Genomic DNA, 12,818 nt, shown 5'->3' on the forward strand with positions numbered 1-12,818 from the left:
AAAGTGTTTTTTTCTCCTTTAAGGGACAGCACGTGTGAGTGAGTTCTGTAGTGTGTATGTTTAAATAAAGGTCTGGATTAAAATGCACTCAGTGATGATGTAACTGAGCTTTACATGTTCTTAGAATTAGTGAAAGCAGCGACTTCTAAAACAAGAATTTAAACCAAAATAAGCTATAAAATAAATCTATATTTATGATATTGTTATTTTCTATATCACCAAAATAGAAAAGTCAATATATTGTGAATCTCGATATATTGGCCAAGCCTAGATCAGTTGTTCTCAATACGTGATCTCTGCTTCACGCTCACATCTCTGATTTCTTCTTTTTCTTCTGCAGCTTCAACCTGTGGCTGTTTCTTCTTCTTCTTCTCGTCCTCAGTTCCAGGAGGCAGAGCTTCAGATTCTATGGAGTGTGATTCGTTTCTCTTTAGCTTTGTTTTCCTTTTCTTCTCATTACCTTCACCTCTTCCTGCCTCCACTTCCTCCTCCTTCTTCTTCTTCTTCTTGGGCTGAACTCCATTTTCTGTCACTTCTTCTTCACCATCAGCTAATCGCTGCTTCATCATCTTCTTCTTCCTTTGTTGCGTCTCCTCCTCCTCCTTTGTGGGCAGAGTTTGTAAACTTCCTGATTGGCTCTTCTTGCCGTACCTGGCCATAAACTCCGCCTCCTGCTGCTCCAGTCGAGCTAATTTGGCGCTAATGGTCAAACCGTGTCTGACTCCTCTGAAATAAATAATAAATAATGTCATTCAAACTTTGATTTCTTTGTTTAATCTCAGACGTACTTGTGTGCGGTGCGCCCTCCGCAGGCCTTTATCAGCTGTGCATCTGAGGAGAAACATTCATCAGTTCATCTTTAAACACATTTCACACAAAAACCTATAAAAACAGCATTTTAAAATCACCTAGCAACAAAACACACTATTATGCACTATATATTTATTTTATTACCTTTTAAAAATAGGACTACTTTACAGTTTTAGAGCCTGTGTTGCTCCATCTTGAAATCATGTGACTGATGATGTCACACGTCCCCACTGCCTGTAAACATCCCATTGTTTTCTATTGGAGTGAAACATTCAGCCTGATTTTTACATCATTTAGTTGTAAATCACTGACTGTTGAATGACTTCCATCCTAAAGTCCTTTTATCCTCAGGGTTTGTGTGTCTTCAACAGTCTGTGATTTACTCTTTAACTTCAGCCACCAGAGCGTGTCAGCGCACTGTTTAAGGAAGAGTAAAGGTCCCTTAGAAGAGCTCTTTTTCTCTGCTTCATTGTCTACTACCAAACCTCAGAGTTGGAACTGTTGCCCCCTGTGGTCACAACAGTTTTTTTCCTCTTTCTATAAACAAAACAGGTTTACGTCTACATCTTTAACTTTTCTTGGTTTTTCAGAGCAACTAAAAGCAGCACAAGTTGTTATTTTGAGTAAAAAAGCTGCTAAATGATCTAAAAAGTAGTCCATTTTAAAAAGCAATTCAAAAATATGGAGGAAGAAAAGAAGAGTTAGAAATAAGTGCAGAAGATTAGATCAGTGGTTCTCAACCTGTTCTACCCACAACCCCCAAAATAAAGGCCAAAGTCAGTAAAATGATGGTCCATTGTTCTAGGAATCTGTGATAACCACATTTATTTATTCATCTGAATAATATCCACTGTTATCCAGGAACGTTTATTATTATTATTATTATTATTATAGTCATCTTAAAGATGAAAATCCTGGTTTTAATCACTAATAAAATAGGTTAAAAGTGACTAAAAATGGAGGAAAAGCTGGTGAAATGGGATTTAAAAAAAACCACAGAAATTGGTTAAAAGTTACAAATTAAAGTGTATAAAAACAGACACAATGTGTTAAAAGGTTTAAAGTGTCATTATTGGAACAATGAGTTTAAAATGACAAATCATCCCCACCAATCACATGCTGAGATGAACTTACGTCTCACCGTGTTCCCAGCCGTGACGCAGCAGCTGCTGCTCAGCAAACTTCAGACCACGACTCTTCTCTGGAACGCCCTCCACCATCTACACATAAACAGGAAGGACCACTTCAAAATAAAACGATAGGATGGTAAACTTTAGAGCATGTGTCAAACTCAAGGCCCAGGGACCAAACCCGGCCCTTTAAAGCAGTGGTTCTTAAACTTTTTCTGCCCAAGTCCCTCCTTATGTCCAACTACATTATTTTACTCAGAATTCTGTACAAACATCTATAGATCATAATGATGGAATGAATGAGTGATAACATGTTTTAAATAATCGAACTTAGTAAATAAGTGAATGAAAGTATTTATTGTCTCCTGAATAGATTTATTTCTATAGTTTTGATCATTTCTGGTCATTTATCCCCTGATGTGAGACCAAGACTCAGTTCATGTTCTGATTGAGATCATTTATATCATCATTTTGTGTGTTTTTGTTTGTCTATTCTTTTTATTATTCAGTATATTTTTCTCTTATTTTGTGTGTTGTTTGGTTGTTTTTTATGTCATTTTGTATGTTTTTCTGTTAATTTTGTGTATTTTTCAGTGATCTTGTGTATTTTTTTTCCGCGTCTTTGTTGTCGTTTTGTGTGTTGCTGGTAATAGTGAGTATTTTCATCTCTTAGTGTTTTTGGTGTCAATTTGTGTATTTTGTCAGTTCTTTTTTTTATTCAGTATATTTTTCTCTTATTTTATGTGTTTTCATTGTTGTTGTGTGAGTTGCTGGTAATATTGGAATGAAAATGTGTTGAAATATATATCTAAGTTTTCTAACCTGATTAAGAACAAGCGATGAAAACAGAAAGGTAATAATTAATTTGATTTATCAACAACTAGTACAGTGCCCGTCAGAAGTATGCCTTCATGTGGGAGCATAAGGGGTATAATTGCTTTAATAGTTTTATTTTACTCATTCAGCATATTTTTTGCGTGCGCGCCAGCCATCTCCTCCGTGCGTTATCTATTACACATGCGCGCGCGCTTCTTGCACATAATCCGTTGCAGGTTGTTAAGAGAGACACGGTAACTACGGTAGCCAGTTAAGTCAACTATTCATCAGCATGTATGTCTATGCTGTACAACCCCTCGACTAACAGAGAAAGTTTGTCACACCAGTGCCACCACTGGACAAGTTTGTGTAGATAATAATAAATATGTTGACAGGGATATAATAATAATAGTGAAAGTAGTAATAGTAATAAAAGTAATGTAATGATATTAATGGCAATAACAAAATAATAATGTACTAAAAACAATATTAATAATAAACAATATTAAATAATTATAAGGCAATATAATGATAATATAGCAATGCTAATAATACAATGAGAACACCAGTAACTATAATAACAAATATATATTAATAATGAAAAAGAATGATGGTAATTATAAGAATAGCAATAACTTCAATACAATAGTAAGATTTTATACAGCGCTTTATCACCACACTGAAGTAGTCTCAAAGCGCTTTTACATATCAGCTCATTCACTCTCACATTCACACACCAGTGGGACAGGACTGCCATGCAAGGCGCGAGTCGACCACTGGGAGCAACTTAGGGTTCAGTGTCTTGCCCAAGGACACTTTGACACAGTCAGGTACTGGGATCGAACCCCCAACCTCTCGATCAGAAGACAACCCTCTACCACCTGAGCCACCGTCGCCCGTCTCACAATAACAAAATATAATGAAAATCCAGTAACTATAATACAATAAAAACAATAACAACAAAATAATAAGGTAATAGAAATAATAATAATAATACAATGAGAATACCAGTAACTATAAGATAAAATAATAATACAAAAAAAGAAGAATATAAGAATAGCAATAACAATAATATAATACTGTGTGCGTGTGTGCGTGTGTGTGTGTGTGTGTGTGTGTGTGTGTGTGTGTGTGTGTGTGTGTAAAAAAGAGAGACCCGAAAGTACCACAAAAAAATAAACGTTTTGTAACACTAAAGTCACAAATCTCTCTCAACGGCTCTGTGTGAGTTCACCATGTACATCCCGATGTAGTGCACGCACGCGCATCAGCCGTGTGTGTGTTTGTTTACATTGCAGCTGCATCTTTCTTAGCACATAGTAGAATATGAGAAGAAACACTCACCGTTGCGCAGAACAAACAATAATCATAGAGGACCCATCCGCTCACAATAACGTTACATTCCTCTGTCTGAAGAAGCAGAATGTTAGTGATAAGGTAATGACCATCAGCACAGGCACCGCCCACACTCATGGAGATGAAGGAGGAAGTGACGTCTGTGACCTGAGATTTAAAGTAAGTTTGGAATCACGGGAATGATATTAAATAACTATGAAATATTAACTTAAATGACTTTTAGCGGTACAAAAGCCTTTTTAATATCGACCTTTTTTCTTGTTTTTTTTAACTCAAACAACTGCGACACGGTGACGTCATGAACCCGGAACCGGAAGTGGCGCCCTCTTACCGAGGGAGCCGTAATAATAAAATTAATGTTTTGACTGTTTTGAATCACCAAATTACTCCAAAATAACAGATGCAGACACTCGGGGTATTTGGAACGTGGATGAATAGCAGTTGATTCACAGTTCATCTGTTTCGCCTTCAAAATGGATGCCGGAAGTCGTCTCTTAACACATGGTGCGCGAGCGCCCCCTTACACCCTGAGGTCAAAAGTTGATTAGGTTTCATTTAGGGGCCCTCCAGAAGTGAAATAAAATTAAAATAAACATTTTGAAATGACCAAATTACTCCAAAATAACAGAAAAACACACTCGGGGTATTTGGAACCCGTCGACCGAGTTTCAGGTCGAACTGGCACTGCGTCGGTGAGATATTTGCTCCACACACACACATCCACATATCCAGGCCTCCCTTGCTTTTATAGGTACTAGTACAGTGCCCGTCAGAAGTATGCATTTATGTGGGAGCATAAGGGGTATATTTGCGGGTGCAAAATGTGGGTGCAATTTTCCTGGTTGAATTCTATGGGATATGAGCATGATAAATGTGTGTTTTTTTGTTTTGTTTTAATCACTTTTATATGTTTTTGTTTGGTGTATTTTTCTGTATTGTATGTTTTTTGGAGTCATTATGTGTATTTTTGAATCTTTCTGTTGTATTTTTGTGCATTATTTGTATAACTATTGTTTTTGTTGCCATTGTAGTGGTTCTGGAATCATTTTGTTTATTTTTTGTATAAATATTGTTTAGTTTTTGTTTTATTTTACTCATTTAGTATATTTTTATTATAAATACTGTGTCTGTGTGTGTCTACACCCATCTCCTCTGTGCACGCGCATCATCCGTGTGTGTCTACATCCAACTCCGTGAACGCGCATCAAATAAATAAATACCTTGTGTGTTCCCGTGAATGTTTGAGACGCTGATAACAAAACTCCATAGACATTGTAGCGCCAATCAGAAAAGTAAAGTATTATCTACAATTCGGCTGTCTTTTTAAAAAAAAAACAAAAATATTTTTTTACCTTTGAACCGAGTGGTCAGAGCTTAGCTTCCATGCACGGCACCACAAAGAATCTGCAGTTTTCCAGATGGAGAATTGAACAGGTTGGAAACATGTCTTCAAAAGACTCACCAGTGGCTGATGGTTTCAAACAATCTATTCAGATAGCTCTATGTTTAGGTCTAAACGATCTGTGTGTTTACAGCTGCTTAGCTGTGTGCGCAGCGATTGGCTCTGGCCGCACACGTGACTCTTGCTCTTGAGCTGTGTAGTGAAGATGGTGCGCTAGCGCCCCCTCACACCCTGAGGTCAAACGCTGAATAGGTTTCATTTAAGGGCCCTCCAGAAGTGAAATAAAATTAAAATAAACATTTTGAAATGACCAAATTACTCCAAAATAACAGATACACACACTCGGGGTATTTGGAACCCGTCGAGATATTTGCCACACGCACACCTCCCTTGAATTATAGTATAGATAGATAGGTAGATAGTTGAAGTAGAATATTAAAATACCATTGATGTCAATTGTACAATTTTGGGTCATATTTGATTAAATTTCACGAAATCGCCTCATTAAGATTAAATTCTGGTGCTTTTTAGTCTTAATGGCACACAGACCCAAAGCTTCCTTACGGTGTACCAGTTTAAATGGTTACCGGTTTAAGTGATGATTGACTCAGGGAGGCCCGTCACCGGATACAGCATTCGTTATTATTTAGACCACATAAAGACTGTTTCATAATCACATTAGTTATTATACATTAAAATAGTGTTCATAGAAAAGTAATGCGTAACCACGACAACCAAAAATGAATATATGTATTTTGTATTAACACCGTTATCTCCTGTAAACAAACAGTTAACATAGAGGACAAACCAAGCGTATAATAAAAACTATTTCACACCTAAAATCTGACTATTCAAACAAACATCGAGAAAACTCCACAATATAATCTGTTTTAAACACTTTTCCTACATTTGCCCGGATGTCGATCACCAGTTAAACTGGTCACCAGTTGAATCAGAACGTCGCGCTAAAGTAGCCGTGTTTATGCGTCTTTTCTGCGTCGTTTGGACGTTTTAGAGGCAAAAACTAAGCCACGGACATTTTAACTCAAACACTCGTTGAACAAAGTCTTTATTTACCTTCTCGGTTTGTTTCTTGTTTGGATGAAGTTTCAGGAACGCAAAGAAACAGCCATGCGACCCCAACACAGAACCGCCATGACACCGGAAACAGCCTGTGGTCACTTCCTGTCCGCCGCGTCTTCTTCTTCTTTATTCAAAAATATTAAACAGAGGTGCTAGTTTTTATAAAAGGGGCGGGGCTAACAGTGCTTGTTTGTGTCACAAGATGATCCCAAAACGTCACATGATCTGGTTCTCAGCCAATAGCAAACATCAGAATCAACTTTATTTGACATTGTACATGTTACACAGCAACACAATTTCATTTCAGTTTCATCCCCTCCAAAGAAACATCAAAAGACAATCATTTATAAGATGGGAGAACTGTGGGTCGCCACAAGGGCGGCGCCCCGTACTTAGATGAAAAGTGGGAGGACAGGAGGAGAGGTGAGGGGAAAAGACAGGTTCTAAACTGAGTTCCCTATTATGGAGGACAGTAGAAAACTAGGAAAAAACCTCCTCAGCGTACATGCACCAAAACAAAACATAGAGCATCTTTCTGCATACCATCCAGGTGGTAGATGTGATAGCCTTGAACGGCTGGTTTTGGGAACCAAAGATGATAAGCGATTTGTTTTTGATTCAGGCTAGCTCAACTTTGATAGCCTTGAGTCCTGGTCTCCAGCAGTAATCCCATGAGGTGGTCTTATTAACTAGCAAGCCGAGCATTCATCTTCTCCAAGTTGGATTCAATTTCACATAAACGTTCCAAAGTAGCCTCCTGCTTGCTTTTGAGATCATTCATCACATGAGTGTGAGTGTTGAGAGCTCTGCTCCATACATCAGAAATGACTGGCAGTCTTCCCAAAACAGCTGCCAACGTAAAACAAACTTTGCGATAGGTCAGAAAGCTGCCAGCTCCAATCAGCAGCATGCCTGCTACCATAATTCCAATCATGTAGATGTCTTCCACGTCTTCTACAGAAAGAATCAACAGACACACAATTCGCCACTTGTTCCAAGAGTCGAGCGCATATCCAGCCGCAGTCGTAGCGCTCGGACAGGCGGGCTCACCACTGCCCGTTCTTTTTATCTAAAAAATGTGGTCGATTGCATTGAGACACCGACTGATCAATTCCATAATTCCAGTTTTGGATGAGATGCAAAGAAAAGCTTGTTAGATTCACAAGACCAGACAAAACAAAGCAGCAGCAACGACAGATAAAGGTGGGAGAGAGAGGGAGCAGAGAAACTGTGACCGCCCTCGTTGAGGAGCAGATGAGACAATATCAATTGTAATATCCTGGTTTCAACCCATAGAGGGCAGTCACTCTGATATTTTACAATATGACAAATTAAAATACTTTGACTAAAATGTTGCGAGTTGGACCAGAATCAATCAATAGAACTACTTTATACCCAAATACATTTGTATTCAGCAGAAAGAGGTGGTATTTGTACTTTGTTTCTGTATTGCTTTGTTTCAAGTCTCGCTATACGTTCCCTGACCGAGTTGAATCCATATCTGAACCGCAGGCCTCATCAAACTGACTGGAGTCAATATTAGCTTAATTACTAACCAGAGGAATGACCAGAACGCTCTCGTTTCCTGATTAACCCAAACACACCGAGGGACAGCTGCCCTTAAGCAAGGCAGCAGCTATGGCGATGGTTAGCCTGAGCGTCATGGCTGCCGTGTTTAATGAGCTTCCTCTTCCTCAGCAGGCTCCGCGTGAGACGTGGGGAAACATTCAATTCCAGTAATGGCTTGAAATGAAGTAAATATCCCTGAACCTCCTGCATTTGTTACTCATTCAAAGCCCGTTATCGCTCGCCGCCTCATTTCCTGGTGCAGCCGACAAAAGGCGGAGAGCGTTTCCATGGAGAAGGGAACCCTGTTCATTTCACAGCAATTATCCTGAGTCATTCCACACGCTCTGCCACGGGAACTCCAGGGAAGGACCTTTCAGCTAATTGCTTTCAAACGGAAATAAAAAATAATCACACGGCTACTTTGTCAAAATGACTCCTGCTACGCGGCGTTTGGAATTGATGTGGGATTTCATTTAATGTCCCATTTACAACGGCCGCCGCCGCCTTTCCACATGAAAACCTTTTCTTTTAATGCATCTGAGATGAAGCCTCAGCATTATACACACTCCTCAGCATTATACACACTCCTCAGCATTATACACACTCCTCAGCATTATACACACTCCTCAGCATTATACACACACACTCCTCAGCATTATACACACTCCTCTTATTTATTTATTCATTCATCTACTAAAAAAAAGTAGGAAAAAAACAGGCTGTTTGTGTGTTAATATTTTACGAGGATGACTCCTGAGGTCATTCCTGCAGTGAGAGGAGCTCCCTCAGGTGTGTGTGTGTGTGTGTGTGTGTGTAGTGTGTGTGTGTGTGTCTACTGTATAGAAATGTTGATATTTATTTATTAGCCTGTTAATATTTGATGATGTATGTGTATGTTCACACACACACACACACACACACACACACACACACACAGTAGTTTTCAGTAAAGCCTTGGGCAGCAGTAGAGTTTCTTACTTCTCACACTCAGCCATAACATTATGACCACTGATGGTTTCTGTGAAAAGCTACAGCAGCAAAGTTATTACAGTAACGACACAAACGTGTGATTATATCTGATCTGAGGGTCACATGATCAATATTCATGTCAGCATTTAGAATAATCTGAGCTTTAACACAAAAATCAACAAAGAGGTTATGTTTGTTTTTAGTCGTCTTTTTCTGTTATTGTCCTTTTGTTTTATTTTAATTTATTTATTTTATTTTATTTAGTCATTTTGTGTTTATTTGGAGTATTGTTTGTTATTGTTTTGGATTTTTCTGTATTTTTGTTATACTTTTGTGTACTTTTTGTTTTTGAAGTGATTTTGTATATTTTTTAAATTATTTTCATTTAGGTTTTTGGAATAATTTTTATTTCTTTTTTTCATCCTTCTGTATTTTTCTGTCATTCTTTTTTTTTTAAATTTATTTTTATTTTTTTAAAGGCATTTTGTGATTTGGATTAATTCCAGTTTTGTTTCCTTTTTGTGTCTTTTTTGTAGTTTTGTGTGTTTTTCTCTGATTTTTGTTGTTTTTCCAGTCATTTTTTGTATTTTTCTCTCAGTTTGAGTTATTTTGTCTATTTTGATCAGATTTTTGTGTAATTTTGCTGTTCTTTTGTTTATTTTTCACTAGTTTTGAGTGTATTTAGAGTCTTTTTGTGTATGTTTCTGTCATCGATTTCCCATGTCTGATTCAGATACCACAGCACACTAATAAGCAAACTTTACAAGTCATCCAGACCTAAACTTTATGGCCATTTGAAATTGTTCTCCATGTTAGTAAAACGTTGTGGAGTTCAGACCGATGATGCCTTTGTGTGTAAAGTTTACCAAACATCCAGGACTGAAGGATAAATAAATAATCTGCTGTTTGCAGGACAAGCACATCGACTGTAACGCAGACGTGTTCGTTGCACCCTGGGTTCAGGAGCCGTTTGTTGTCGCTCAAACACAACAAGCTGAGGGTCGTGTTTTCTCTCCTTTAGAATCACCAAAGGGACGCAGAGAAAACAAAACATCAAAGAAATGAGACTGGATTCATGTGAGTCACTGAGTTTTCGTTCCCAGAGCTGGTAAAACTCTGTATTCCTGTAGCTTTCTACAAACATCTGCTCATCCTCACTGCTCCACATCTGCATATGAGCCATAGTTTTGTACCCACGTTCTTTTACTGTTGCAGCATTGCTGCCGTCAGCTCAATTGCAACTGATTCACAAATTAATTATAAAATAAAAGTTAGCGGCAAATTGTGCAAAAAGTCAGGTTTTAAAATAACTTGGATTTAATCTGGATTTATTGTGAAATTCTTTCTAAAATGTATTTCAAGTAGCGATAAAAAAGTGCCTTAAATTAGACATAAGCAACTGGCGGCCCAGGGACCACATGTGGCCCTCGACTTATTTTTGTTTGGCCCCTAAGGTAAACACACAAAATGACTCCATAAACATACAGTATACAATGACAAAAAAATACACCAAAAAAAAGCAAAATTACACAAAAGACAACATATACAAACAAAAGGGAAACTAAATAACTATAAAAACGTACAAAATTAAAGAAAAATACAAAAAAAGACAATAATCAGCAAAAGTAAAAACAAAAATACAAAAGTTACATAAAAAAAATTCAAAAAACACAAAAAAATACATTTACAATACACTAAAAAATTACAAAAAAATAATAGCAAACAACAAAAACACACAAAATTAGAGAAGATATAAAAAACTACAAGATGAAAAAAATATACACAAAATTATATTTTGCATAAAAGACAACAGATATTGTCTTTTAATGTTGTATTTATTGTTTATATTTTATGTTTTATTGTACAGCACTTTAGTCAATCCTTGTTTGTGTTTAAATGTGCTTTATAAATAAATTTGAATTATAAAACGATTCTAAAACACACAAAAATTAAATGAAATCAAAATGAACGAAAGAAACACAAAAAAAATGACAACAAAAACATAAATCCTTTGTTCTTTCCTGTGTTAATGTTCAGATTGGTCATTATTCCTTTATATACTGTATTCTATTATAACAGTTCATTGGTCAATAAAGACTTTCATTTCCAACTCAGGAGATTTTTAACTTTCTTTCATACATGCATGAATGTCAGTCTTTCTGTCTGCTGGAATTTAACAAATGCATTCTGTGAAAAATGCATTTTTCCATGTTTTTCTTGCGGTAAGTCGACGTTTTTTGGCATTAGCAGCCAAAGCTGAGGCAGCAGCTTTCACATTACTCACAGCGTTAAAATAAAACAGGTCGGGAGCAGGTCAGGCCTGACAAGTAGTAATAGTTGGTGCCACTGCCATGCTACAGCTGAGGCTTCCCTAAAAAACCTGTTTATTAATAAAGTCGTCCCAAATCTAGAAGACGGGAGAAAAAAACAGAGTGAAAAGTGTAAAAACATCAGTGTGGGAAACATGGGAAAACATCCTGTTAACAGTGCAGCAGGTTGTTGGTCAGCGACTCTTCTAAAGCTGAACAATCACAAACTAAACAAATAGGTGAAAATTATGATGCAAAGAACAACAAAAACACACAAAAATATTTCCAAAAAACACAGAAAATGACAGAAAAATGCTTAAAAGAAAAATTTAAACAAAAAAAAAGAACAAAAAACAGGAAAACAAAAATGCACTAAATGGACACAAAAATTTACACAAAACTCCAAAAACCTGAAACGACAACAAAAATTCACAAAATAACTTCAAAAACACACAAATGACTTCAAAACAACAAAAATACTTCAAATGAGTCAAAAAGAAAACATAATGGCAGAAAAGTACACAAAAGAAAAGCAGAAATACAAGAAATGATTTTAAAGAACACAAAAAAAAACAAAAAAATACACAAAATGACACAAAAAACTCCAAAACAACAACAAAAATGCACAAAATAACTCCATAAACAATAGTGGTTTTGAAAAAAAATGATTTGGCGATATATTGTGATATTACACTGCATGATTCTCGGATTGATTAAAAATGCATTCTAATCATTTTTTTATTTTATTTTATTTTATTCCAGCACCTTGTGTTTTTTTAAAAGAAAAATCGAAAAAGAAAATGCAAACTTTCTGCATTTATTTGTTGTTCTTCACATATAACTCAGTTCAACTGTTTTCTAGTTATGTTCATTATAGGTCTTAGGCTTTTCTTTGTAGCACTTTGAGATTTCTTTAATGTAAAGTGCAATACAAATAAAATCTATTATTATTATTATTATTAATAAGTTACACTAAAGTCAAAGTCGGTTTAAAAAACACAGGTAGATTGTGTTATTTTTTATTTTTAAGTTGTATGTTTAAGTTGTTTAAGCCTGTTAAAGCCAGTGTTTTGAGTGTAATAGTGTAATAAAATATATTTCATACATAATGTTCTCATGAAGGTGTACACATTTACAAATTAGTTGTATTCTTTGTGTTATGGGTTTTAGGAATCCTTTTTATTTCTATTTTTTTTAGTCCTTTTGTCCTTTTCTATCATTTTGTGTGTTTTTTTCTGAGTAATTGTGTGTATTTTTGTAGGCAATGTGTGTATTTTTATGGAGTGACTTTTGCATTTTTGTACCATATGTTTGGGTTAGCGTAGAACGTAGCGACCAGCCCGATATGTTTTGTTTAGCTTAACACACAGCAAC

General features: G+C 36.3%; 1 protein-coding gene and 1 long non-coding RNA gene across 2 annotated transcripts in view; both read right to left on the reverse strand.

Annotated features, from left to right (window-relative positions):
- Nucleotides 1-272: 272 nt before the first annotated feature.
- Nucleotides 273-6,718, reverse strand: LOC114468980 (G patch domain-containing protein 4-like). The gene is made up of 5 exons (XM_028456167.1): nucleotides 6,592-6,718; nucleotides 1,945-2,030; nucleotides 1,123-1,172; nucleotides 789-831; nucleotides 273-726 (listed from the first exon to the last, which is right to left on the reverse strand). Exons 2-5 carry the CDS (start codon nucleotides 2,028-2,030, stop codon nucleotides 273-275), a joined length of 633 nt encoding a protein of 210 aa, XP_028311968.1. The 5' UTR covers nucleotides 6,592-6,718.
- A 1,186-nt stretch (nucleotides 6,719-7,904) lies between these two features.
- LOC114469019 (uncharacterized) overlaps nucleotides 7,905-12,818 on the reverse strand; it is a 20,031-nt gene continuing 15,117 nt past the window's right edge. Inside the window, exons 2-3 of the long non-coding RNA XR_003674697.1 lie at nucleotides 11,006-11,016; nucleotides 7,905-8,033 (exon numbers count right to left, since the gene is read on the reverse strand). This is a non-coding gene — a long non-coding RNA (uncharacterized LOC114469019). The remainder of the gene's footprint in view (nucleotides 8,034-11,005; nucleotides 11,017-12,818) is intronic.

Source organism: Gouania willdenowi, chromosome 8, assembly GCF_900634775.1.
Source record: "Gouania willdenowi chromosome 8, fGouWil2.1, whole genome shotgun sequence".
NCBI lineage: Eukaryota > Metazoa > Chordata > Actinopteri > Blenniiformes > Gobiesocidae > Gouania > Gouania willdenowi.

Bases quoted from the DNA above. Each gene is read 5' to 3' on its own strand.
- LOC114468980 (XM_028456167.1), bottom strand. From the start codon at position 2,030: ATGGTGGAGGGCGTTCCAGAGAAGAGTCGTGGTCTGAAGTTTGCTGAG. The intron at 1,173-1,944 runs GTAAGTTCATCT...AGACTGTTGAAG, and splicing joins GGCTGGGAACACGGTGAGAC to ACACACAAACCCTGAGGATA. The intron at 832-1,122 runs GTCAGTGATTTA...GTTTCTCCTCAG, and splicing joins AGGATGGAAGTCATTCAACA to ATGCACAGCTGATAAAGGCC.